Genomic DNA, 26,499 nt, shown 5'->3' with positions numbered 1-26,499 from the left:
AAAAACCATACTAACTTAGGGCAATCAAATTGTTGCATAACCTTTTCTTTTTATTGAAGAGTTGTTAGAGCTCTAATGGAAAAGAAGTGTCAATAACTGTAGAAAGGCTAGTGGCATGCTCAATTGCATGAGTGTTTTGATTATCTTTCTTTAATGGTGATTAGAGACGTCAATAAACCAGTTCTGGAAGAACTATCGATGGCTTTTTTATCACTCTCCACAAATGACGCCATTAATAATGTCTCAAAAAATTGAAGTAGCTTGAAAACAAGACTTATGTGTTGGATAATCAGTTAATCTTTTGGTTCTGACAATCAAATCCATTTTTCTTAACCAAGACAGCTGGTGGCTGGTGTCTGATACATGCAAAAGGCCCCTTTGGTTAACTTTGGAACTCTCTAATGCATGTTTGGGATCAATATTTGATTAAAAAAACATAAATATTAACATAAAAGAAAAAAAAATTCACTCCTTATATATATATATATCAAATGTTTTTTTTTCATTTTAAAGAAGAAAATACTACTTTTTTAATTTGTTATTAATGAATTCATAATGTTAATAGAGATGGAATCACATATTGTTTCATATTTTGGTGATTTTTATATATTTTTAATCAATAGTAGAAGAAATCTTCAAATAAATTTATATGTTAATAAAAATCATTTCGATGGTTTAATATATAATTCGCATAGTTATAATGTATAGTAAAAAAATTATCTCATTGAAAGGAAGAGCATTTTCAAGGATTATCAATTACTATTTGTTTTGACCTCATAATTTTGTGTTCCACAAAATATGCAATTATTAGGATCTTTTATAAAATTACACTGTAAACATAAAAATTTGATAGAATAACACTATTTCAAAAATATTTGATGAAATAGCACAATTTGACCATGTCACGCTTCAGAAGCGTGACATTTACTAAATGTCGTTATACAGAAGCACAACAACTATGTTTTATGAAGTTTTTCTTTCAAATATGTTTTAAGAGTCAAAATTTACATCTTTTTTCAACTTGTAAACTAAAAAATAGATTTCAAATAAAATATCAAAAAGTTATTGTTCACACAGTAGTGGGTGATTCTGAGTAGTCAAGTATGAGTCTGTCATAACTAAATGAAGATCTTCCTCAAACAAATTACATGGATGGCCTAGCAGATGCATTTATGGACTAGTAAGACAGGTTTAGGCCCAAGATGATGTCTGGTCGCGCCAAACCAGAATAACAGCTTATAAAGGCCATAAATTTTGATCCGACTATTGGATCATGCTCAAATTTTTACGGAAGTTTTTGGAGGTTGTTTTCCTTATAATAACGACTACGTCACTATGCAGACCACCGAATCTTATTTTTGAATCTCATCGAGGCCCCCTGTTTTTGGCAGTTTTGAGATTCTCCTTGTTATTTTTGAAATTGGTTGACCGGTTTCACTTACCATTACAAACTGGTCAACCGTTTGAGCTAGAAATAGCACAGTTTGATCATGTCGCGCTTTAGAAGCGGGACATTTGTCGTGCTTTTGAAACACGACATGGTCAAACTTTGCTATTTCGCCAAAACTTTTTGCTTCTATGTCAATTCGCTAATTTTTTTTTATTTTGTGTGCTAACTGCCCAATTTATCCCAATTATTACGTGTGTGATTGATCCAAGTAAATTGAATGGAACATGGTAACGGTGTTGTCCCAGCCTTCATAGATGTTCATGAATATCATTGGATCAAGTTAGAGCTTATAATTATATTCAATCTAACTTTTAATATTTTACAAATTATAAATCTAATTTGTTCAATATTTTTTAGATATAAGTGGGTTGAATATATTGGTTTAAGACTATTTTTTTATGGATATTACAAATATCTACAAGTTGAGCTTATATTATTAATTTTCATGGATTTGCATTTGAAAGTAGGCCTACAATATGGACTGTAGGTGTCATGAAACTATTATACCTTATATCACCACTAAATTCTAGTTACCTTTCTTTTCTCTCCAGCAAAGAGACAAACCTCTTTTTTTTTTAAGGTTAAAGAAATCTAAAAAAAAAATACACCAACAAAACTTGAAACCGAAACATTTCTAAATAAAATAAAAATAAATATTCAAATCCGTAAATTTCAAATATAAAAACTAGAAGAGTATAGGATATACAAGTTGAGTTAGGTTGACCAGATTTTAAAAATCCTAACCCACCACACGACCAATAATATCTATTTTTTGGGGTTTTTTGTACTACTATCATCTGTAATATCCACATTATCTAATTTTAATAAATTAAATCAGGTCAAATAATACAAATATTACATACAAGCAAGTTTCTTTAAACACCACTACCCATCATGAACACTTTAGGCATCTATCTCGCCTACCATCGTCACTTTTCTTATTACCTCTTATTGTTGCTTGTTATAACCTCATTCCTCTTCCTTTATCAACAATATTTAGAAAATGTTTTGAACTTGGTATATATTTTGTTCTAAGTGGATCATAACTTGAGATTTTTGAAGAGAATTATGATTATGAATATGATCGGGGTTTATGTACATAATTCAGCCCAGCTATACACATTATGGATAGTCGATGGACTGCGTAAAATTGCCATCACCAACTCCACATTTTATCTATCTAGAATAACTTAAAAATCAATAGTAGTGGGGACCTTCTTGTCTCCATACGGTGCTCTTCAGATGGTAGAAAAGGCTCCAAAAAAGTCTAAAAAATAGTTTGGGCCATCTTTACAATGTCAGCATCAGCTGTTACAACGCGTGCGTACAGCGCACAGACAATCCTTGTCATCGCATCCCTTTCTCTCACATTCATTATTTTTCTTAATCACCCTGCTGTTTTGTTAATTATATTACTAATTACATGTCAAATGACCACTAAATTCAAATATCAAATTTGATATATATATATATATATATATATATATAAAACTCAACTATAAAGAGATTTCATTTCTTAATTTGATACAGGAATTAACGTGAAAAACACTACACTATCATAAAGGTGAGGGTTCATTATCTGCATTAGAATCTTGCATTAAGTCATAATAAACTTTTTCATAGACAACAAATGCCAATCATTGATTTCTCTATCATTAAAGTTTTGACGAATGAAGAAAAAAGCTTCAACATGTTACTTCTTCCACTGAGATTTGTACAAAGTGACATGGCAGAGAAAATGGACTCAACATGCGCACCTCCAATCATTGATATCTCAACGAAAATTTCCACTCCATCAAATTTTGAAGAATCAACCGGTGTGACTAAACAAAAAACCATCTTATTTGCTTTGTCAAAGCTCATAAAGGGGCACAAAAACCTTTGATATCACTGAAATGTTCATTTTTGCTAGCTCTGCTTTTTTTCAACATTATAAGCACCACTTTTAGCAGTTTTGTCCATGCTTTTTTTCCCATAACATTACTGACTAGTGAGACACTGGATGGTACGATATAAGAAAGGAAAAACTAAAAGTCTGGAGGCAATGTAGGGCATGACAACATGGTATCTCACAAATGAAGGTAGGATAAAATTTTGAACATGACGACTAAAACCACCCTTTTATGCGTACAACATAGTCCAATATAAGTAAATTACTCTTGCCCAGTTTTGCTACAATGTATAAAATGGGAAGGAGGTGAAGATGCGATATCTATAGTTATGCATGCAAGGAGGGATGTATTGAAACAGACGCTCTCTAGGGTGGTTCAATCATAACCATTGTCTAGTACAGTATCATTAAGAATTTAGGAGACAAATCCTTTTTTTCTCATTTTCAGTCATCCCTACCCTATCGTCTCATCACCACACATGCACTTATAAGGTGGGTCCATACATGCAAGTTGCTACAGACACAGACAAGGTTTAGAAGAAAACTCCTACCTCAAACTGTTGTAATTATAAGGTGGTTCCCCAACTGGCAGGGCTTGTAGGGTTCATATCCTGTTTTTTTCTTTGCTTGCATCGAAAATGAAAGAATAGTTAGAGGCATGCTTGACCAGACAACTCATACAAGGCACGTTTAAGCTAAATATTATTTTTTTTCTGTATAAAATCATTATAGTTTACAGCCATCCTTTGGTGAATATATTGTTAACAGAGACACAAATGCAACAACATCATTAGAGACAAAAATCATATTGCTATGAAGCCTATGGGTTTCATGAAATGATGAGTGCTTGATGATCAAACCATAATCAGGCAGTTTGATATGACATGTATCATCACATCATGACTTGTTAGTTCATTGAAGACAAACCTACAGCAAGAATTAAACTAAAAATCTTTAATCAATCATCTAGCTAGGATCTCATGAAATGATAATTGTGAATATTATACAATCAATGAAAGTCTGATATCAGGCAGACCATAAAAGTTGTAAGGGTGCTGAGCAATAATGCTAATAAAATTGTCTGATTTGACCTATCAAAATCATAATTGCACTAGAAATCAAGAAAGCCCAAAACCGAAGCCTAGCATATAGTTAGAACAAGGCATCATAGCAGGACAGCCATGTTGGGTTTAGTGGACTAATTCCAATTCCAGCACACATGCTCCATTGCTAATCCTGTTCAAACACTTCGATAGGAAACTCACGATAACAGATGGTAAAACCAATCAAACAGAATTTTCATTAACTTTCAAAATGAGAGATGCATCTTGACTTTATTGTTAATACAAACCCTTTTTACACACCTAATAATACCTCTCTTATATAATCCACCAGCAAAGTGGCATGCGTTTAGGTTCACTTCAGTTATTGAGAAGCATAGTATGTGAACTCACTCTTTCACCAATAATGAATCACTACTCTATAGGAATATCTCTTCACCACTATATTTGATCATATCATAAGACACTCAACTCAATGCAACCGAATGTGATTATTCATGTTCTCTTTTTTAAAGAGATTATCAATGAATTGACAATTAGAGGTGGGATTCAAACTTGAGCACTTATCCTTCTCGCTTTACAAGACCAAAGGAAATCGGAATAAAATCTTCAAATTCAAATTATAAGCAAGAATGCCAATCTTATTCTCAAAGTTGCATGCACAAACAAGATCAGCGCTTAATATGAAGCAATTTACCTCTCTACCCCCAAAACAAATGATATAATGGTATGTGGACTGTCATTGCTTCAAGCTGGTTAACAATAACTTGTACCTGCAGCAGTTTAAATCATCAGTAAAGCGACAACCTGACGCAGACGAAAACACAAACAAGAAGACAAGCAAAAATAAGAATAGAATTAAAGCTGAATAGGGTTTTTACACAAGAACCTCAACTTGAAGTTTTATTACTCAATAATTTTTTAATCAACACTCAATATTACAGCACTTTTAAGCTGTTTATATACTAAACAATGCCAAAAAATAATAAAAGAGTTCTAAATAAAATAGAAAAAATAATCCTAAATTAACTAGGAAAATATGGTAAATCCTAAATAATAACTTTTAAGCCTTATTTGAAAGTCTTCCTGAACTTAGGTGGCTACAAAATTTTCAAACCAATAGCAAATAAGGCCTATAGAATCTTCTAGCAAAATTTTAGTTGAATCCAACAATCAGATCGAAAATTATATCCGTTAATATAAGGTTGCACTTCGGAAAAAATTCTCCTGCATCACAACCAGAAAAAAAAGCCCATGAAAATGCAACACTAAGTTAAAAGATTAAACCAGTTCTAAGAAAGGATATAGGGCTTCTGCAATTTTCAGTCACTTGTTTGGTATTAGAATTTGACAACATCTTGAGCATCAATAAAAATCCAAACAAACCTAATCATTAACCAAAGCAAAACATGCATGCGTCACAAAGAATAGAATAATCACTTTTCTATTATTACGTGTTTTTCTAGCAACAATGAAATTTCTCCGTTCTGTTGGTAAAATCACCCCAATAAGAAATTAGAGAATGAGACTCATTTTAATTACAATAAATCAAGGAATAAAAGTCAAATGAGCAGGATTTTCCACTAAATTTGTTGTCAGATAAAATTCCTCTACATCAGCATAGAAAGCATTTTGAGACACATAAAGATAATAAAAGCCAACGTTTCAATCTTAAATACTATTTTAGACACAAAGAACTTGCAGACAGCTTCTCTTTTTATGTCATGTGTTTGTTCCAAGAGAACAGACAGTTGTTAAAACTTGCAGACAGCTTTTCTTTTTATGTCTGTTCCAAGAGAACAGAGAGTTGTTAGAAAAACAATTAAAATGTCAAAACTATTTTCTTTGAAGTTTGAGTATTCTAACATTTAAATTGTCTGATAGTCTGCCAAATTTACCCTAATCTTTAGAAAGCTGGTTTCTGTGAAATTAGGACTTGACACATGGTGTTTATGGATGGGACAAAACAGTCATTTTAGCTTATGCTAGAAGAGTTTAAATAGGTCTCAGTTGATCATTATTTAGCTGGTTTAAGGTCTGACAACCCTAAACCCTTGGTTTCCATTCTGTTTTGCTGTGTTCTTAAACTTGCTTACCCTCAAAGTGTAGCTTATTTCATGACGTATTGTCTGCCTACAGTTAATGTTTTTCTGGTTTTAGATTTTATACTCCTTTTATTCTATGCTCTGTCAATTAACTTTTATTACCAAACAAAAATACATAAAATTGTACAAGTTCTGGAGAATGCAACAATAACACGTCAGAAAAAATTCTAAATTCATTTTGCATTTTGAGACATTTAATTGTTAAATAAAAAACAACTTTCTACAGATCATGAACATGTCCTGACATTACTCAAAAGCAACGAAGCACATTAGCAGTTTTAATCATTTCAAGAAAACTACAATCATTCTTAAAGTCCAGACCTGTAGACGCCAAAGGAGTTTTGAAGCAATCAAGAAAAATTCTTTTTTCTTTTTACATATAAATTCAAAACAAAAAATATGCAGGTTACCAGTTAACAGACATAACATCTTAACATGCATGAGCAGTAAATGATAAATCATCATATCACCATTTTTTCTTGCCTAACATGATATCCTGGGTCTTAACCACCACTAATAATATAAGTGATTTATTTCAATAAGCATGAAATGAGTGATCAATGATAAATCATCACAAAACCATTGTTGCAAGCGGGAACTTAACATCATGGGTCTTCGTTAAGGTCAACAAAAAGATATCACATACAAAATAACAGGGAAGCAAAAAACTCAAAAAGTAAATCAACAACCAAATAAAACTATTGAACAAGTACATTGTATATAACTATAGCCAAAGAAAACCAAATGAATCTTTCACTAAGAGTTCATAAACTTACCAAAAAGAAAATCAACAACCAAATAAAACTTTTGAACAAGTACATTGTATATAACTATAGGTAAAGAGAACCAAATGAATCTTTCACTAAGAGTTCATACACTTACCAGTTAAATAGCTGCTCTCTGCCTTACAAAACACCGTACTATGCAATCAAGGATGACACTGCATACTTCGGTAAGAAACCACAAGAACTGTCAATGAAACAGCCAAATAAAAAAATATATAGCAGCAAGAGTATAAACACTGGTAGTGTTATCCTGATATTTTGCTTAAATTGCAATATGCATGCAATAAATGAATTGGCAAACATTTCTTCATAAACAAAGATGTATTAGTTTCCAACAACACAACTAAATAACAGTACTCAGACAAGGAACATGTTATCAATTTAGCCCTTATTTCTATGGCTACATCAGCTCAACCTTCTCCTTCTACGCCCACGGTTTTGTCCATTGTCTGCATCTGAAACTCTGGAAACTTCAATTCTTCTCCTGGAAGACAAAGGATTTGTTTGTAAGCTAATGTCCACTTCTGAAAGCCTAGAAACTAGATTTCTTCTACTAGAAGTCGACGAAATGGGCACGGTAGAATTGCTTTCTATATCAGTACCCATGCTATGGCTTTCCAATTGTGAAACAGTGGCAGCATCATCAGGCCTGGAAGACGAAGCAGAATGAGGCAACATAGAATCAGCATCAGCAACTGTATCCAGGTTCTGGATGTCAGGTTGAATAACAGCAGCAATGCTTGAAAATGAATCTCTATCAGCAGGACGTGAAGATTGATGGTGGTTTCTTCTCCCACGATGATTGTGCAAAACTGCCTCAAGGTCCTCAACTAATCTTTCTGCAGATTCCACTGCAGAATTCATCGCAGAATTCACTGCCGATGAAAAGGAGGACAGTGAAGCTGCTCCTTGAAACAATAACCTTGAAACATGAACAGAATGGTAGTCCTGGCTTACCTCTGCCCCTGTGGAAGGCAGTGCCAGAGAAGTAATGGCTTGATTTTCCAATAAACTGATTCTCTGAGATTCAAGATGAGTATCATCAAGATCTTCTGATCGAGGTATCTCCCCCATTGCAATGAGCACATTGCCAAAATGCCGCATCCTTTCTTCAATTGAAGAAGAAAATACACCGCGATTAATGAGTTGCTGCCTCACACTCTCAACTCTTTGTGCAGAAGGCCTAGGAGGAACCTTCAAGCCAGACTCCTTCAACCTGTGCTTGTTGTTATCATTACTGTTTCCATTGCCATAAATTGGAATAATGCTTGTGTCTGTAACCTCTTCCATACACACAGGGCATTCCTTCACATTTGAGTAAACATACGACAGCTGATAGAAGCATGGCCAACAAAACAGGTGTCCACAACAAGTTAATACAGGATCTTGTGCCATATCAAGGCATATGTTACAATCAAATACACTCCTATCACTTCTGGCCTCCTTACCATTCCCATTCCTGCCTAATGCTTTAGCTAACAAATAGGCACTATTCCTTTTGCCAAATTTATTCATCTCATCTCTCCTTTCTTCAGTAGCAACACTAGCCTCCCCAATAAGCAGTCTACCTTCACTGCGAACATTAATGGTAGCTGGTTCCACAGAAATACTCACCGTTTGAGGGGTGATGTGACTTTGTCTCCATCTCTGTCGTTGCCTAGCCCTGAAAGTAACTGCTTCAAGCTGCCTGATACGTTCTTCTATAAGACCATTGGTGGTTTCTAATTCATTCCACATAGTTGTGAGTCCCAACAGCGAATCATTGGAAGAGTATAAAGGTTCTTCGTTCAAATCAAGATCCATTATTCCTCGTCAAAATTTTACGACACTCTGATTCAAAATTCTTTCTACAAGAACACAAACCAAAGTCACTAAAAAAATTCCTATACCCTTCCCTGCAAAGAACAATAAAAACAGTCTCTTAACTCATCCAGGTAAAAACTCGCATTTTCATGTCTTTTGAATCAGTTGCATAGCAAAAAAGAAAAAGAAACAAACTTCTAACCAGAAACTGAAATTTCCCATCATCTTAAACTAACTACAAGAACTAAATGAGATAATTATCACTCTCTAAATCAGTAAATTAGAGGGGGAATTCCAAACTCTACTAAAACTGAACCCTCCCTACATACTCAAAAAAAAAACATAAAACAAACTCAGAATCAGCTTAAAAAGAATTAAGAAATATCCAAACCAAAATGAAAAAATAAAATCCAAAATCAGCTCAATAAAAACTTCCCTTATCATTGATTTTGTTACTAGAAAAAAAAAAGACTATAAATTGAAAGTTCTCTCCTTTTCATTCTTCAATCTCTTTTTTAGGAAAAAAAGAGAGACCCATTAACGTTTTGAGCCACAATATTAATATTAATCAAGAAACTGAAAAGAAAGAGATGAAAGAAAAGAATAAGAACCTGTATGAAGCAGATGATCAGCTCAGGTCTTCTTCATGGTAAAAGATTCATTGATACAATCATTTTGTAGCAATCAATGAAAGTTAAAGCAAGCGGCGGTGGTTATTTATGGGATTTATTGACAGGTGCTTTCATGTTCAAGGCCAGATGGGTATAAAATGCTGTCGTTTTGTGCGCTGAGCTTGATGTTTGAGGCGTTGTGATTGGAGTTTTGGCAACAAACTATCAGGTTAAGGAGCTTCGGTCCTGTTGGATTGGATTCTTTTGGCAGCTACTAAACTTTTTGGTGGTTCTACTTTATTTAAATCTCCATTTTGGTCTATATACTCTTTTTTTTTCTTTTTCTTATAAAAATATAATTTCAATGATAGTGATTATAATATATAATCATTATAATTTTTATAAACCTCAAATAAAGATAAAAAAAACTATAAAAATCAAATTGAGTGAAAATTGACTCCATAATGGCAACTATTGAGATTTAAATAGCAATTTATAGAGTTTTTTTTAGGTTTTCTTTTTAAATCACCCGCAATTATATTCTCATGATATAGAAGTTTTGTTGAGAAAATTGACATTATTTTATAGTTAATTTTATTTTTTTTATTTTCCTATTAAAAGAAGTGGGATTTAGTAGGGTGCTTCACATCAGTGAAACACCTACCCTTTCTTTCATCATTTTATTTTTTAATTTTAATTAAATTTTTTATGGCCAAATTAGATGAGATTTAGTTTGAAATTATGATAGAAAAAACAAATTAAAAGAATAAAGACTTGAATACAAAACACAAAGAAAATACATGGTTAATCTCAAGTTCTTGACAATCTTTATTTTACTCTAGAAATTAAATTTGTTAGTTTTTTAGTTCTTGAGTTTGAGAAATGAAAAGGAGAGTTGTTAGAAAACGGTAATTAGAGGTAATAAAAAAATAATACAACAGGTGACATGTTGTATGATTTAAAAAAGCAAAATAAAAAATTAGTATTAGAAGATGCATTGTCCACTCATGCACAAAAAATAAAATAAAATAATAGTCATAAGCCTGAGTTTCAAGGCCTAGGCGCCCTTAGGGTTTTGTATTCAGGCCATGTACGTGCCTTGGTCTATTAATGTTTGACCTCTTTCTTTTTCTTTTTCTTTTTGTTTTTTTTTTCTTTCAATTAATTGTTTCCATTTAAATAGCGATTTGTGCTCTTTTTTTTATTTCTTAAACAAAATAAATTAGTTTAGTTTTTTAAAAAATAATGATTTATCTTTTCATAATTTTTTAGTTGCATGATATTTCAAAGATATTAGTTTGATTTCTTCCAAAAACAATTCCTCTTATATTTTATATGAATTAATTGTATTTGAAAGAGGTTTTCATAAAAATAGAAATGATTTGTTATTAGAAACAATAACTACCCATTAAGATAAAATGAATAAGATTTTTAAAATAAAAAGGACAGTGATGTAAAATATTTTTTTATTTTTTCTAGAAAAATTAGCTTCCTCCTTTAACATTTAATTAGTATTAATAACTCTTTTTAAATTTATTAATTCATATATTTTCTAATTTATTATAAAAAGTATAAAAAATATTTTTTCTTTTCTCAATTAAAAAAAAATGATACATGAAAATACATGCATGATATAACTATTTTGTTCATTTTACATTATAAATTAACTTAAAATTATAAATGTAAAGTAGCGCAAGCAAATTATTCCTGTATTTTTTAATTTATAAAAAAAACTTTTTCAAGGTTAATTAATTATATATATATATAATTAAATGTAAACATCATCTTTTTTTCATTAAAAAATCATGATATATTAAAATATATATTATATTGATGTATTCTTTTACCGCATTAAACTTTAACATGAAATTCAATATACGGTGGCGATAGCACAAGTTTTAAAGCTAGTTTGAACTTAAAATCACGTAACAAATAATTTTATACACAAATGAATTGCATTTCGACAAACATTATCCCTTTCTTTAAAGGATTGTGATGTTCGAAAAGTAATAGTAATTAATTTTTAAAATGTTTTTTATTTTAAAATATATTAAAATAATTTTTTTATTTTTTAATATCAACACATTAAAATAATTTATAAATATTAAAAAATTAATTTAAAACTAAAAAAACTCAAGAATTTTTAAAAGAATGATTGAACCACAATGTTAAACGGTATATAAATCTATAATTAAAATATATTTCTCTTAATTTTGCAAGACTCGGATCTAATAAATAATTAGTTTCTTTTCTTAACATAAAAACTACAAGACAACCTTTCACATATGGAATTTATTTCAATTGAGTTTGAATTCAAGCAATTTACTCAATAATGCCTTTGTATTTGTACAAATTACAAGCAGTCAACACGGAAGCTAATCAAGTAGCTAATTATTAAATTCAATTGAGATGACTTTTTCAACTTACAAATTCTTTACAGCAGAATTATGTGATGTATGCAGCGCACAAAAATATTTTCTTTTTAGTTCTCACTGTTTTGAACATTCTTGACTAATTTTCATATATTAAAACTAAATTTTTAGTTCTTTTTTAGATGCCCGGGCCAGTATATGTGTACCTCGACTAATCCCACGAACTCTGAAGTTAATGATAATATAAACCTCCAGTAACAATTATATTAATAACCACAGAATTCAAACTTGAAATCACATGAAAGTAAACACTTTAATCCCGAACTGTTAACCGTATCTCTATATCTCCATTTGAATTCAAACATTTTATGGTACTGTGGAGAGCAATTCCAGTAAACACGGTTGTGGTTTTTCTTGCTTTTTTTTCAGACTGAGTTGAACCTCAAATTCTTCATTAATTCCATCAAAATAAAACACAGTTTCGATTTTTAATCAAACATAAATTTATATAGTTCAATTAACTCATCCACAGCGATATTACCGAACATCACCTTAATTTTCTTTGTTTTTTAGTGCCGACCAACATGGTACTTATGTTAAAATCAGATTTTATTACCAGAATCATTGTAGTTATTATAAAGAATGTTTATAAAAATATTTTTTAATTGAAAATATTTTTTTATTTTTAACATAAATTATTTAAGAAGAGGTTAGTTAGAGGGGCATAATTGGTTAAAATCTTATAGCCTATAGGTGTAGGGTAAAATTATTTAATTTGTTACTTCTCATGGAAAAGAAGATAAATTGGAAGAAGGGAATCCTTGGTGATGCGGCTCAGGAGGTTGAAGAAGAAGAAGAAGGAGCAGAAGCAGAAAAGGTGTCCCTTTTGCTTGCTTGCTTCTTGTTACAAAGTTTCTTGTTTTCTCTTTTCAACAACAAATTGAGAAGTCATGATCTTCGTAGATGGACTTACATTTCCAACCGATTCCTCTCAGGTAACTTGCTTCATCTCTTGTTAACTTTCTAATTCGTGTTTCGAAAAATCCATTTCCTTTAACATACCAACACTCTCTAGTACAAAGAAACAGCTCTGTTTGGTTGCTTACAAAATGTAGGAGAAAGAAATTAGTGCCCATATGCTTAAATCATTGAAAAAGATTGTGTTTTTGTTTAATCTATTTTGTTACTCTATTTGATTGAAGTTCTTATTATATATAGTATTTGTTTTCAATGATCTTTAACTTATAATTATGATAAATAGGAAAGGGGTGCCCTAGTAACCTTGCTGGAACACCCCAAGTTGGTATCTGCCTCCAATTCATTCGAGGCTATGCAGGAGGTGAAGTTATCAGCATCAAAGGAGTATGCTTTGCAGGGTCGGTGGGTTTATGTCTTCCAAAGAGAATTCGCAACAGTTGACCCGGCACTTATAGATGTACGTTCTTTTTGGCCGTGCTCTTTATTTGCTATCCCTGGGTAAATGTCTGAGAAAGTTCGTACCTCTAAGTTTTCTGTTGTCCCCAGTTTAAATTTTTGTGATTGCATCTTATAAATATTTTCATCATTGATTACATTTCTTTTCTAAATTGACAATGAAATCTCAGCAGCAATATGTGTGCGGGTAACAAAAGATGTTACCTGTTTGATAACTTATGAAACTATGTGTAGAAATAGTCATAAATTTGTGGCTTTATCTAGTAATAATGATTTCTCATGGCACTCTCGTGAAACAAATGTGGCCTTCTTTGATATTTTCAGTTCAAATCCCTGTAATGGACTCATTTACCATGGGAAACATGTTCTAAATCTCTATGAATCATCTTATGTTTCTTTCTCGTGAGTTTGAAACAAGTTTTGTTCTTCTCTCTCTAAATTGTTATTTGTCTTAATACGCTGTAAGTTTTTTTTTTTTCATTTACTGTTTTAGATGTTTCTTTTTCCTTCCTTGCATGTAAAGTTTATTGGCACTGATGAAGCAACTACTTGCGTGGGCCTTGTTATTCGAAACCAGAGAAATGGAATGTAAGAATCGATTTTCCAAGAGATGGGAAAGTGCTCAGAACTTTACTGCTGATGATATTAATTGTTTTATTTTTTACTCTGCATTTTGGCATTTTATGAGTTGCAGGACTTCAGTTGCCCATATGGATTCTACAAAAGTTGTCGATATTGGCCTCGCCCAAATGTTGTCAATTGTTGTTGACAAAAATTTTGATGATGACTTGGATGTATTAATCTATTCCTTTTCTACCTCACAATTTTGTTGCTTTACTCACAACTTCTCTTCACTGGTTCATTTATTTTTCTTGGAGTAATCCATTCTTGTGATTTTTAAATGCAGGTACATTTGATTGGTGGTTTTGAAGATGTCTTACCTAAAGTCTGGTCCAGGAACCTCTTCTTTTTTATTGATATTCTAGAGATCTAGTTACATCTTGAGGCAAAATGATTGAAGCGAATGTATTGCCATTTGTTTGCAGCAAGCTAACGGCTCCACTAGGTCTGAAACCCAGGCAAAAGGGGATGGCTATTCCTTTCCTTTGTGTACCAAAATAATTGAAAATCTGCGTAAGGGAAAGGAAAAGTTTCACATCCAAACTCTCTTTGTCCTTGGGCATAACACCAAAAGGGATTCTCAAGGAAATGCATACCCAGTTTTCAATGGGTTTCTGGTTAGGTTCAACTTTAAAATTGTCCATCGTCATCTTAAATATCTGCATTGATTTCATAGGACAATTTTAGATTCTATTTCTGTGAAGGAAATAATTGAATGAGAGATCATAGTTGGTACGTACCCCATGGAAACCATTTTTCTTTGACTTGAAATTCATGACTTGTATAGCAAAGTATCCACTCCCTTTTGGCGAGAACTAGCTAGCATAGGAATTTCTTTGACAGCATTTCTTGGATATACCTTATTACCAACATGCCCTTAGCACCATTTGTATACAAGTTCATGCTGAGAATTTTCTACAAGTTATATTTTGCAGCCTTTGGTGTCTCAGCCAAGAAAACTAAAGTATACTAGAAGACTGGTTAGAAACTCAAAATTTGATACCGGAGATGATATGACTGCAAATCTGATGCTTAAATTCATCAAAAAGCATTCAACCATTTGTTAGTATCAAATGCTGTTTTTTAATGAATTTGCAAGGTGGTTCCAACTTATTTCAAGTATGAACTGTACTTGTTTATCAAAAGTTTATAATGTCTTGTTCTCTTAGTTTTAGGACAAGATAATGAATAGCATTGTTTTATGTTGTCGAAACATTTGTTAAGATTTGGCAATGTAGAGTCTGATGTTTCTCTGAACTTTGTCAGGTAAAAACATCCACTGGATCCGTCATCCCAGCCAGTTTTGATAGAACTACGAGATGCCCAGATGAAATTGTCAGAAGAATTCGAATCTCTGCTTCCAATGAGGACCCCACTTGGAACGGAAAGTTGCTGGAGACCTATGATACTCAAAATGATCGATTTGTGATTGCTCCATGCTCTTGGTATCGGGTTGCTACTGAGCTTTTTATTTTGATTTAATTGCATCATAAATTAAAATTCTCCAAAAGCAGTAGCCTGCATAGTGATTGGCATAATATTTTCTATTCTACAGACTGTATCTGGTCTCGTGCTTGTGGCTAAACTCTGAAGTTAATGTACCAAACGTTTGATGTTTGTGTTCCTTTAACTACTGTGCAGGACATTTTGGCAAGTACATGTTGCTTTGACACTGCAAGATCTTTCTGATGAAGAGATCCTCCTTGAGTGCTCTACTTCACCTTCTGCCGAGGGCCCTGAATTTGTGGATAATTTAAGAAGGTGAGCATGTTTTAAAAGAATGCCTTCTCACTGTCTGCCTTGGGCACTAGAACATGATCAGAAAAATGGTTGGTCAATGTCTATTCATAGTGAATATCAACAGATTTGAGTATTTGTATTTTGGAAGCCTGGATAGCCTTAGATGAGGTAGCCATGATAGCTTTAAAAATCTTGTTTATTAAATTATTTGAATTTATAGCTTTTTTAATCTTTATGGTTTTGTTCATATTGGAATTATCTTAGTCAAACAAAACTTGGCTGATCACTTGCAGTTTGCAATGTTTATTAACCGGCAGATTTCTGTAGATACAAATGATAAGTGCAGACTGAAAGATTTTCCACTTTTCAGGCAGTGGGATTATTTGATCAAACAACCACTCTGGAATTTGACATTCCCTACGAGGCATCCACGTGTGTTTGAATGGACTGCTGATGGATCCTGGAAAAGATGCTTATTTTCACCACAGGATTCTTGGAATGAAGATGGAGCTCAAACTTCTCTCCAGATGACTTAGATCTTACCGATGAATATCATTTTTCATGCCTATCCTTATTTAAGATATTAGTAATATGATATCCGATGTTTATGTTATCATCGAGACATATGATTAAATCACTTGAATTTTCTGGCATCTCATTTGCAATCTGTCGGAACAGGGTTGAGATGCAAGCTATCAACTGGTTGATGTGTATAGCTTATGATCATCTTTATCCTCTGAAAAACAGTTTGTTTGCTCAGTAAAATTTATTCGTCTTTGGGATAGGTGGTTTTGCTGTCCTGAGCATGGTAAGTGGAAGTACCTAAGCATGTTTTTTTCTTAAAAGTCAACTGTGATTTAGCCCTTCTAGTTTATCAAAACTAGTTTAATTAGTCCTTGTAGTGTATAAATATAATAAATTAGTCCCTTGACTTGCATTGACCATCCTCAATTTAGTAGTTTTTTGTTCCAAAAATCCCGTCTTTATTCAATTCTTCTCATCTCACTTGCTTTTGTATTCTTGTGTCCATTCTTCAAAAGAGAAAATAACAAAATAAATTGAAAAAAGGACTAAATTATAAAAGGATTTGAAAAGTAAAGATTAATTAATTGATTTCATTAAACTACAAGAGTGAAGCTATGATAAACACTTTTCTTAGTTGTTAGCCGTCGTCTCTTGATGATTCCCGGGTCTTGAGCTGGTTTTTCCCATGGACTCCAAGACGATAAAAAATTTGAACTTGCTTTGGGTGCCCGAAGTCCATGGGCTATGGCCGGAAGGGCACTGTCGAGCCCTGCTTTTTGGGGGTCTGTATTTTGATGGAACCAAGACTTGGACGAACCAATACTTTTTTTTTCCCTTTTCCCTTTTTTCTTCTTCTTTTTTCTTATTTAAAAAATATAATTTGTGTATAAATTATTCCTGAGATATCATGAAATAATACTGTCCACTCAAATTTTGAAAACATTATAGTAATCCCTTCTCTACCCAAAATGTTTTTAACATCAATGGAAATGTATTTACATCAAAAATAAATATTCATATATAAATCATGAAAGAAAAATGATTGTTCACAACAAAACTATATAAAAAAAAGTTGAAATTAATTAAGTACAATAAAGTTGATTTAATCATGCTCAAATAGTTTAAAATCATCAAGAGTTTTGAAGCGATCAACTAAGTAATCAAAAATCACGATGGATCAAAAAACAATGATTAACCACAAGAGCTTGAATACTCATAAAAAATCAGGATTAACTAAAAAATTTAATTCTATTCCAAGTAGAATTCCTCGGTAAAATAACTAAACATAATTCATAAAATAAGCTTAGTTTTGAATTCATGTTGTATTGATATGGGAATAATTTAGTTTGCATTAAAATTTAATAAAGTTTCTTTGTTTGGTATCGATATCTATATAGGATTATAGTTGAATATTTAGGTAGGATTTAAATTTTATACTAATATATAAAGACTACATAATTACTTAAAAAAACAGTCAGACTCATATATGCAATTCCAATTCTTTAATTTCTTCAATGTATCTTTATCTACTTGTTTTTCATTGTAATTTTATTTACTTGCTTTCATTATTTTTTTTCATAATCTTTGAATTCTGGTAATTCATCTCTATTTTGTCTTTTTTTTTTTCTTGTGGTGTTCATCGAGACATTACTTTTTTTTAAGGTTAAAAATCTTGATATTCGACATTCCGCTTGATTTTGTGAGGTTAACACTTACTTTATTTTCGGATTAAGTTCTCATAAAAGGTAGAAATGAGTGACTGATAATGTAATTAATCAAAAGATTATTTGATATATCAATAGATAAACATGCTTAGTAGGACAAGATTCAAAATTTGTTCCATAAGCTAATAGTTACGCCTAAAAAAAACACATGTAAACTCATTAATGTTAAACCAAACAAATAATTAGTACAAGCAATGGAGAAAGTAGAGGTGTTTAAAAAAATCAAAAAACTGATTAAACTGAGAAAATCAGAAAAAAAAAATAACTGAAAAAACCGAACCGTGAAAAAAAACCGATTAAACCGATTAAAATTTTAAAAAAACTAACCGGTTCAGTTCGGTTTCGATTTTTTAAGCCTGGAACCAAAAAAACCGAACCAAACCGAACCTGAACCGAAAAAAAACCGGAAAAAAACCGAGCAAAACCGAAAAAACTGAGCCAAACCGGAAAAAAACCGAGTCAAACCAATTTGAACCGGTTTTTGTTCTAAAAAACCGAACCGAACTGAAACCGGTCGGTTTGAACCGGTTTCGGTTCGGTTTCGGTTTTTTTTTTTTAAAAATCAGTTTGGTTATTTAAAAAAAAAAAACGAATCGAACCGAAAATAAAAACTCCTAGAAGAAAGAGTTGGCTATGATGTGTTTGAATCTTTTTAGATTCTAGTGAGTTAATCAGTATTACATATATCAAGAGATGGTTTTCATCATCTAATTAACCCTTCATAATATAAAACTACATTTACAAAAGCCTCTACTGTCCCATAAAATCCCTCATGTTTCCATCAATTTCAGAAAAAATTAAATATGGATGAAATATTTATTTTTAAAAGTTTTATTGTAAATTTTTTATATAATATTTTCAATAATAGCATTGTTATACTTTTTTAAATAAGTTCACGTTAAAATTATCAATTCATTATTTTATTATTTTATTTAAAAAAAATTTCTTTTACTATTGTAAAAAAATGAACTTCTTATAAAATAAATTCAACAAAAAAAAGAGCATGTTTATAAGAGAAAGAGGTTTTGATTAAAGAGATATATTTTTTTATACTTGTTTAAAATCATTAGAGTTTTTTTGGATATTGATTTTAATTGCTTGCAATTTCTATGGAATAAAAAACATAGTTGACGAAAGATATATATATATATATATATATATATATATATATATATATATATATATATATATATTAAAATAAATTAGTAAAAAAAGAGAATTTATACCAACAATTACATATTTTCTACAAAATTTAAATTATTATATTTCTAATGAAAATCTTTTTTGTTGCAATTTAATTTAATAAAAGAAAAAAAATCAAAGAGAATCTTGTGTCATGAAAGCAAATATCATCGCATACATATCTTTCAATTTTCCATTTTAATTTTTAGTTAATGTTAATATTTTTCTTTATGATTTACTAGCTTATATAATTCTCAGTATATTTCATCAAACACACTTCAAATTCCTAATTATTGTCAATTAAGATTTTTTTATGATGTGAAGAAATACATTTACAATACCAACACGTTCTTCTCTTGAGTTGAAAATACCACTTGCTAATTAGCCATCAAATGTTATAACAAAAAAAAGGGTATTGATATCATATGTTATCATAACCACAACCGTTACGATTACAGTGAAAGCCATTAAATAATCAAGAGAAAAAGTTGAATAATGTGGTTTTGGTAAATTTTTTTTTTTTTTAGTTTAACGTGGGTGTCCGGCCAGCTTGCGCGTACCTCGACTAATCCCACGGGCCCTGAAGTTAATGACCATGTAAGCCTCCAGTGGCCATCATATGAGCAACCACAGGGCTCGAACCTGAGACCACAGAGGGAGCAAACCTCTTGGTCCCAAACTCTTACCACTGAGCCACCACCTAGATGGTTTGGTTTTGGTAAATTGATCTATAATAGGCTAGGTTTTTCTATATGTGAAATGTGACAATAAATTGTTTTTGTTAAATCTGCACAGAGAGGATTTGAGGGCTAAATGGCCACATCCAAAACACATGTATTTTGTCTGCTAGAAGAAATTTACAAAAGAGATAGGAGTTCCTAAACCAACACATAAATATATTGAAAAAAAGACAGTAAACCACTCAAGTCAATTTGGATTAATTTTTCAAACTCGTTATCTGGGTCAAGAGACTAGCATAATCCCATAGAATGCAAGCTGAAAAAAATTACTAAGCTCAATTCTTAATCAATCAAATGTTGAAGAATAAAATTGCAAAATAATGATAAATGAATTAAAAGAAAAGAAAATTAGGTTGTTGAAGAATAAAATTAAAAATTAGAAAAATAAAGGCTAGGCGTTGATGGATTAGGCTTGCACGTGGTTTTTTTTCCTCAATAGCGTATGATGCATCATTCGATCCTTAAAAAAAATAGGCGACAAGTAGCATGCAATGACAAGCGATATGTCGCCGTCTGAATTGTCTAGTGATAAAAAAATCAGGATTCAAGTTTTTAAAACCTACAAACCTAATATTCAGCTTGTTTTTGCCTAATATCACCTCTAAAACGCGTTATAAACCTAAAAAAAAATACTCAACAACCCTTAAAACACTCTAAAAAAAACCAAATAAGAAAAAAAAATATCCTGATTAACTTTTTCTGGTAAGTTTAGAGAGAGATACTACATTCATTGAACTCATTTTGAGAAGAGAAACCTATCGACACAAAGATCATCTTTTTTTTCATGTTCAAAATGTGATCAACCAACAACTTTCTCTCTATTTTAAAAGTGTTAATAAATAAAATTTTAGAACAAAATCAAAATTCTAAAAACTTTAAGATTGATTATGCATTTTCTCCTTATTTTACATTGTGATTCTCTCTTTTTTAATCTTGTTTTTCTACTACAATTTAAAATTTTATCTTATGAAATTAAGTTATATAAGGATTCAATAAAAAAATATAGGAATGAAATTTAAAAAAAAAAATGATAAAAAAAAATATGAGAGGAGCTCCATTGTTCACATTAACAATAAAGCTTCTTTAAGCTCTTTTAGTATATACTAGATTAGTGACCCACGCTACACCGCAGACAGTTCAAAATTTTTTGAGTACACAAAAGGGATGCTTAGATGACAAGGAAGAAAAACCTGATACTCGAGTCATTAACTCGACTGGATCTAATAAGACCAGGTAGTTTAATAATATGATTTAAATTTTAGGCATCAATGTAGATGAGCCATAAGAAAAATTTAGCAAGAATCAACCAAAATAAATGAGTCATCAATATTATACCCGAAAGGAAAAGAAAAAAAGGATCGTTGGAAACCCACCATCACTCCATTGTGGACACCACCCATCACAAAAGGAGCTTGTTGAGACAATTCAAACTTGACTGCAACATTCTGGATGACGACATAAGAAGAAGTCACATGGCTCGCTAGAGCAACATCTTTGAAAAGCAAATTGAACAAAACAAAATGAAGTGAGTATCCACATGTATTCAATAAATCAATTCTATTTAATTCAATGATAAAATTTATTTTAAAAATAAATATGACAAATAAAAAGATCCAAGGTAACCTAATTAAAAAAAAAACAATGAAACCAAGGTCATATAAAAGCATTAAAAAAAATAGAGTTCAATCTATAATTAAATAAATATTGAGTGATAAAATTGAAAAAAATATCAATCTAAAAAATTGATAAAAAAAAAAACCAAAGCAATCCTAGACAAACCTCATGAAGTCGGGTTATTTTCCAAAGCTTGCAATCCGTGAAGTCTTCGACACAAGCTTAACCAAAAAGCTCAAATTCAAACTAACTAAATGTTGAAGAATTAAATCGGGTAGAAAAATAATAATTTTCAAAATTTTGCAAATAAAAAAAAAACAATCAAAACGATGAGGATGAAATCTATTAGAAAAAAAAAATTACGAAGGGTGGGATCACAAAACAAATACAAATCCAAAAATCATCATAGATTACAAAAAAATAACAATTAGAAGAATGAGAACCAAATTTGACAAAACAAATGTAAACTCCCAGCTAAATTTTTCTTAAGATATTAAAATTTTAACCCAAAAATAAAATAGGTTAAATTAGAATTAAGAAAATTGAAACTTAATATCAAGGGCAAAATTGAAATGAAAGTAAGAAGAAGAGGGTGTTGTGACACTGAATAAAAGGGAGAAATAAATTAGAAACTTTGGGACAAAATAGGATTATATATAAAGGAGGGGTTAAAGTGTAAATAAGGAAAAAAACACATATAAAAGCTATCTCTCTCTCTCTCTCTCTCTCTCTCTCATCAAGGCCAACAGTAGCTGGAACAAAAAAAAAAGGAGAAATATTGAGTTTTTCTTTAAAAGAATTTAGGGAATTAAAGGGGGATTGAGAGAAACATACATCACCACATCTTTAAATACCTAAACAAGATAGAAAAGTGAAGGAGATCAAGAGGAGATCAATGCACAATCACGACAGCAAGGGTTTTCAAGGGGGGTCCAGAAATTTTTGATTTGTTGAGATTCAAAGACTAGATTAACTTTCGATAAGGAGTTCTAAACCTAATCTAACAATTTCGTACGAAACAAATAACAATTGAGGTAGAAATCATGAAATTAATATTAAGGTTCATTGTGGAATTTTGGAAAAAATATAAATTGACCATGAATTTATCAAATTAGGTTACAGTAGGTTGTGTTGGGTGTTAAATAAGGTAGAAATGATGATGAAAATCATAGTGTTTCTAAGGGTTCAATGGTCGGTCAATAGGGGACTGAATTGCATGTGTTAGAATTGTGTTAATTGTTGTGTTATAAATTGATGTGTAAGTTATTTGAGTATGATTAAAGAAAATTTGGCTGTTTTATTCATAAGTTTATTCTTGACATGTTTTGGAAAAATAGGAAAATGTGAGATTATATATACTTAAAATTTAATGGTGTAAATTGTTGGATTGATTAAATTCTTGGGGAATTTATATTAGAAGTGGTATTGTTAGTAGTCTAATTGATGAATTTAAAGCCAACCATGAATTTTTAAATCATGGGTGGCCGCCTATATTGATGTAATTGGGTAAGTTTGAAATTTGGATATGTTTTGGTGTCATATGGCGTATTGAGTTTTAATTATGTTTTAATTAATATGATTATGATTAGATTAGGATTATGACCATTCAAGTTGAGTGTTGATGTATAAATTCTTGTTGGTGTGTTTGGGAGGATGTGTATGTGAAATTCTTATAAAACTGATGAGTTGAATTAGTGCTCACAAAGTGTTTGATAAAAGGCTAGACATAAAATATTGTTGATAAAATATTAAACATTAGAAGTTATTGATGAAAAGTTTGAGATTGGAATTGTTGATGAAAAGGTTAGGATCTTAAAATAAATGTGTAGGGTGCCAAATTAGCATAATGTGTATTAATATGAAATGAAAGTTTGGGTTGGAAGGAAATGAGTGCTTGAGATCTCCAGTATAAATGAGACTTTGCTGAAATTTCAGTAGATTTTTATTTTATTTTTTTAAAAAAAATCACTCTTAAAGTTGTAACATTAATGTGAAACTAAGTAATTATTGCATGTATTTATGAAGGATGTTACAACAAAAAAATTAAATGAGGATGAAATCAAAACAAAAATCTAATTCAATGGATTATTTAAAAAAAATCACAACTAAAAAGAACAAGGACCAAATAAAAAGAAAATAAAAGTTTAGGGGCTGACTTGAAAATCAGGTAGCAGGGTGCAAACACCAAGGAAGAGAGAGGAAAGAAAGAAGAAAAAAAAAGAAATGGTTTCCGGTAACAAGTTGAGGTTCTTATCGGTGTATACATCACATATCCATGGAAGAGACGCCGAGACGAAGTTGAAGCAACCCCAAAATGGTCTTTTTGACCACTGGAATTAGTCGAATGTGTTGTCCAAAGACAGCAAAGTGGTTGACGCGTTCTCATCACGCGTCAATGTTTTTTTTTATTAAAAATATTTGGAAAGACCAGAATGCTTCTGCCCCACCCCGAAAAGACCAATTACAAAATAACTAAAATACCCTTTAACCATAGGCTTAAGTAAATAAGCTCGAAGGGTAAGTTGGTCTTTTAATTACACTTACAACTCTAAGGATAATATGATAATTTAACGGTGCAAAATAAAATTAAAAAACAAAAATACACCTCTAAAGAAAACAAACAAATTCTCTCTTCCAATGGCATCGTTGTAATTTAACTATATATATATAAAAAAATCCTTGTCTTGTCTTGATCAATCTTAAAATGTCAAAACCGTCTTATTGCAAAGACGGTCCTACCCCAATCATTAACCTGTACTCTTTTTTTTAGTAAGAGTAAGATGGTAAATTCACTGTTTTTATCCGTAATGCATTGTGTCTAGATGAACCGTGAATTCACCACCATTTTAGTGTTTTTTTTTTTAATAATATATTGTTAGTGTTCAAGATAATATCATTAAAAAAGGTTTCTCATTTTAAATTTAAACCTAACACAAGAAAGAATTCTAAATATTATTTGAGTTGGCATCTCAAAAAATCACATTTTCATGGCAGTAGAACAAGATTCTCATTCCCCATCAATGCAAACTTTTATCAAGGAGACAAAAAACTTTACAGGAGTCTCGTCTCTCTCCCTCTTCTTGATCGAAAGATACAAATTACAGAGGTCTCATGACCCACGAAAATCACCATGGATATTTTTCTTATTCGGCAACATTTTTTATTAACATTTTACAATTCGAAAAAAAAATGATTTTTCTTTTTAAATGTCGTTGTATATGGCATGTGATGATAAGATTTAATGGCTAAATTAAGATTTAAAATATAAGATTTTATTTTATTTATTTTATGTCTTTTCCTTGTATTCCTCTCTCAATATTCTCACGAAAAAAGCCGAAACACCCCAAAAATAGATTAATCCCAATACACGATCAGAATTTCAAGTCTCCAACAACAAGATCCATATTCAAACCGGGTTCGGGTTTGACCCGAGACATGACCCGACCAGCCCCGTTTCTCCAACTCGGATTTCTATTATTCCCTATTATTGTAATTGCACAGCTGGAGCCTTTCACCAACCTTAACAAGACGACAAAAAGGAATGGCATTTATTGAAATTTACACGAACTCCCATGCACAACATGGTACTCTTACCCTTTCCTGTTAGACATCAAAGTCACGAACCGTGTTGCGTGCTCCAAAAGATCAGATCAAACCCTATTAATATATAACACGAGAGCCAGGAGATCGGAGGGTCAAATATATTTGCGTGATCTTATATTAGTCCCCAACCTATAATATGCTTTCAATTAAATCCCTAATTTATAAGTTTAACCAATTGGGCCCTTAAGTTATCCAAGAATCCTCAATTAGAACCTTCTCTATGCAAATTTGTGCAAGTTTTTCTCTGTAGAAAAGGATGGAAATGAATTGAATCGGAGTGGATTTTCGGTGTGCCACTCTCAACTCGAAATACTTTCAACCATCACCAAATCCAAGTTTATTTTAAAAAGAAATCATTATTAAAAACCATGGAAATCACATTTAAAGAATTGAAGAAAAAAAATCCATCATAAATAGTAAATAATAAAAATACCAACTTATATTCGAGTTTGATAATGGATCAATTGAATCTCTTATCAATACTCATACTTTCTTTTTATAGAATTAAATAAGTTTCACTCAATTTTACATAAATTGGACACTACATCAAGTGTCCGACATCTGTTTGTTTGAGCCTGATATTTTTTTTTTAAATGGATAAAAATGTGTTGTCGGATCACTTATTTTTTTAAGAAAAGAAACAACATGTTGTCTATATGCTCGAATTTCATCCATCATAAAAAGGTGATAAAAGAATCTGGTTATATATATTTTTTTTTATCTAAAAACTTATTTTTTAACATATTTTCACCTACACAACCTCAAGAATACTTTTATAACATTAAAAAAATAATTCTACAACTATAAAAACCTTCAGATTGATTTAAAAACACAAAATCAAATATAAAAAAACCTTTTTTAACCCTAATATATTTTCTCAAGCGATATAAAAGCTCAAAAACACTTTAATGATATTTATATTATTAAGAGGAACACTTTGATAACAAATTTGATCTTTTTTATTAACAAAATCAGATCAACCAATATTTTTCTCTCTCCTTTATTATTTTTTAGCGGTCCTCTTTTATCCTTTTAGTTTAGGGACTAAAATATAAATAAATAAAACTTTAAAATAAAAATATAATGTCTTAACTAAAAGGATAAAAAAAATTTGGTCAAAATATTAAGCCTAATTTTTTTAAAAAAATTATATTTTTAAACAAGTAAAAAAAATACAAATACGAAGTTGTTTTCAATTTTTTTTTTTTTGTTTTTTTAAAAGAACCCTAGCTGTTTCT

At 31.0% G+C, this 26,499-nt stretch overlaps 2 protein-coding genes and 1 long non-coding RNA gene across 9 annotated transcripts; 1 reads left to right on the top strand and 2 right to left on the bottom strand.

Annotated features, from left to right (window-relative positions):
- Positions 1-4,043: 4,043 nt before the first annotated feature.
- On the bottom strand, positions 4,044-7,380 carry LOC127905770 (uncharacterized). Its single transcript, XR_008060107.1, has 2 exons — positions 5,100-7,380; positions 4,044-4,268 (listed from the first exon to the last, which is right to left on the bottom strand). It is a non-coding gene; the product is annotated as an uncharacterized LOC127905770 (long non-coding RNA).
- A 168-nt stretch (positions 7,381-7,548) lies between these two features.
- On the bottom strand, positions 7,549-9,992 carry LOC7489295 (uncharacterized). Of its 3 annotated transcripts, XM_024608980.2 has the most exons (3): positions 9,707-9,992; positions 7,895-9,187; positions 7,549-7,776 (listed from the first exon to the last, which is right to left on the bottom strand). In XM_024608980.2, the coding sequence occupies exons 2-3, from the start codon at positions 9,093-9,095 to the stop codon at positions 7,703-7,705; spliced, it is 1,275 nt and encodes a 424-aa protein (XP_024464748.2). In that variant the 5' UTR covers positions 9,096-9,187; positions 9,707-9,992; the 3' UTR covers positions 7,549-7,702. The 3 variants fall into 3 exon arrangements, with proteins under 3 accessions (XP_024464748.2, XP_024464747.2, XP_002314225.4); XM_024608979.2 differs by having other exon boundaries at positions 7,549-9,139; XM_002314189.4 differs by having other exon boundaries at positions 7,549-9,187; positions 9,707-9,991.
- Positions 9,993-12,864: 2,872 nt separating this feature from the next.
- On the top strand, positions 12,865-16,657 carry LOC7488165 (protein N-terminal asparagine amidohydrolase). Of its 5 annotated transcripts, none has more exons than XM_052455797.1 (9): positions 12,865-13,073; positions 13,340-13,513; positions 14,006-14,100; positions 14,207-14,306; positions 14,420-14,458; positions 14,559-14,750; positions 15,400-15,578; positions 15,775-15,894; positions 16,167-16,526. In XM_052455797.1, exons 1-9 carry the CDS (start codon positions 13,029-13,031, stop codon positions 16,198-16,200), a joined length of 978 nt encoding a protein of 325 aa, XP_052311757.1. In that variant the 5' UTR covers positions 12,865-13,028; the 3' UTR covers positions 16,201-16,526. The 5 variants fall into 5 exon arrangements, with proteins under 5 accessions (XP_052311757.1, XP_052311759.1, XP_052311756.1 ...); XM_052455799.1 differs by having other exon boundaries at positions 12,868-13,073; positions 14,036-14,100; positions 16,167-16,657; XM_052455796.1 differs by having other exon boundaries at positions 12,868-13,073; positions 16,244-16,657.
- Positions 16,658-26,499: the final 9,842 nt, after the last annotated feature.

The sequence above is a fragment of the Populus trichocarpa genome, chromosome 9, assembly GCF_000002775.5.
Source record: "Populus trichocarpa isolate Nisqually-1 chromosome 9, P.trichocarpa_v4.1, whole genome shotgun sequence".
In the NCBI taxonomy this organism is placed as follows: domain Eukaryota; kingdom Viridiplantae; phylum Streptophyta; class Magnoliopsida; order Malpighiales; family Salicaceae; genus Populus; species Populus trichocarpa.
Note: the sequence above shows the minus strand (reverse complement) of the source record. Positions and strands in the feature narration are given on the sequence as shown.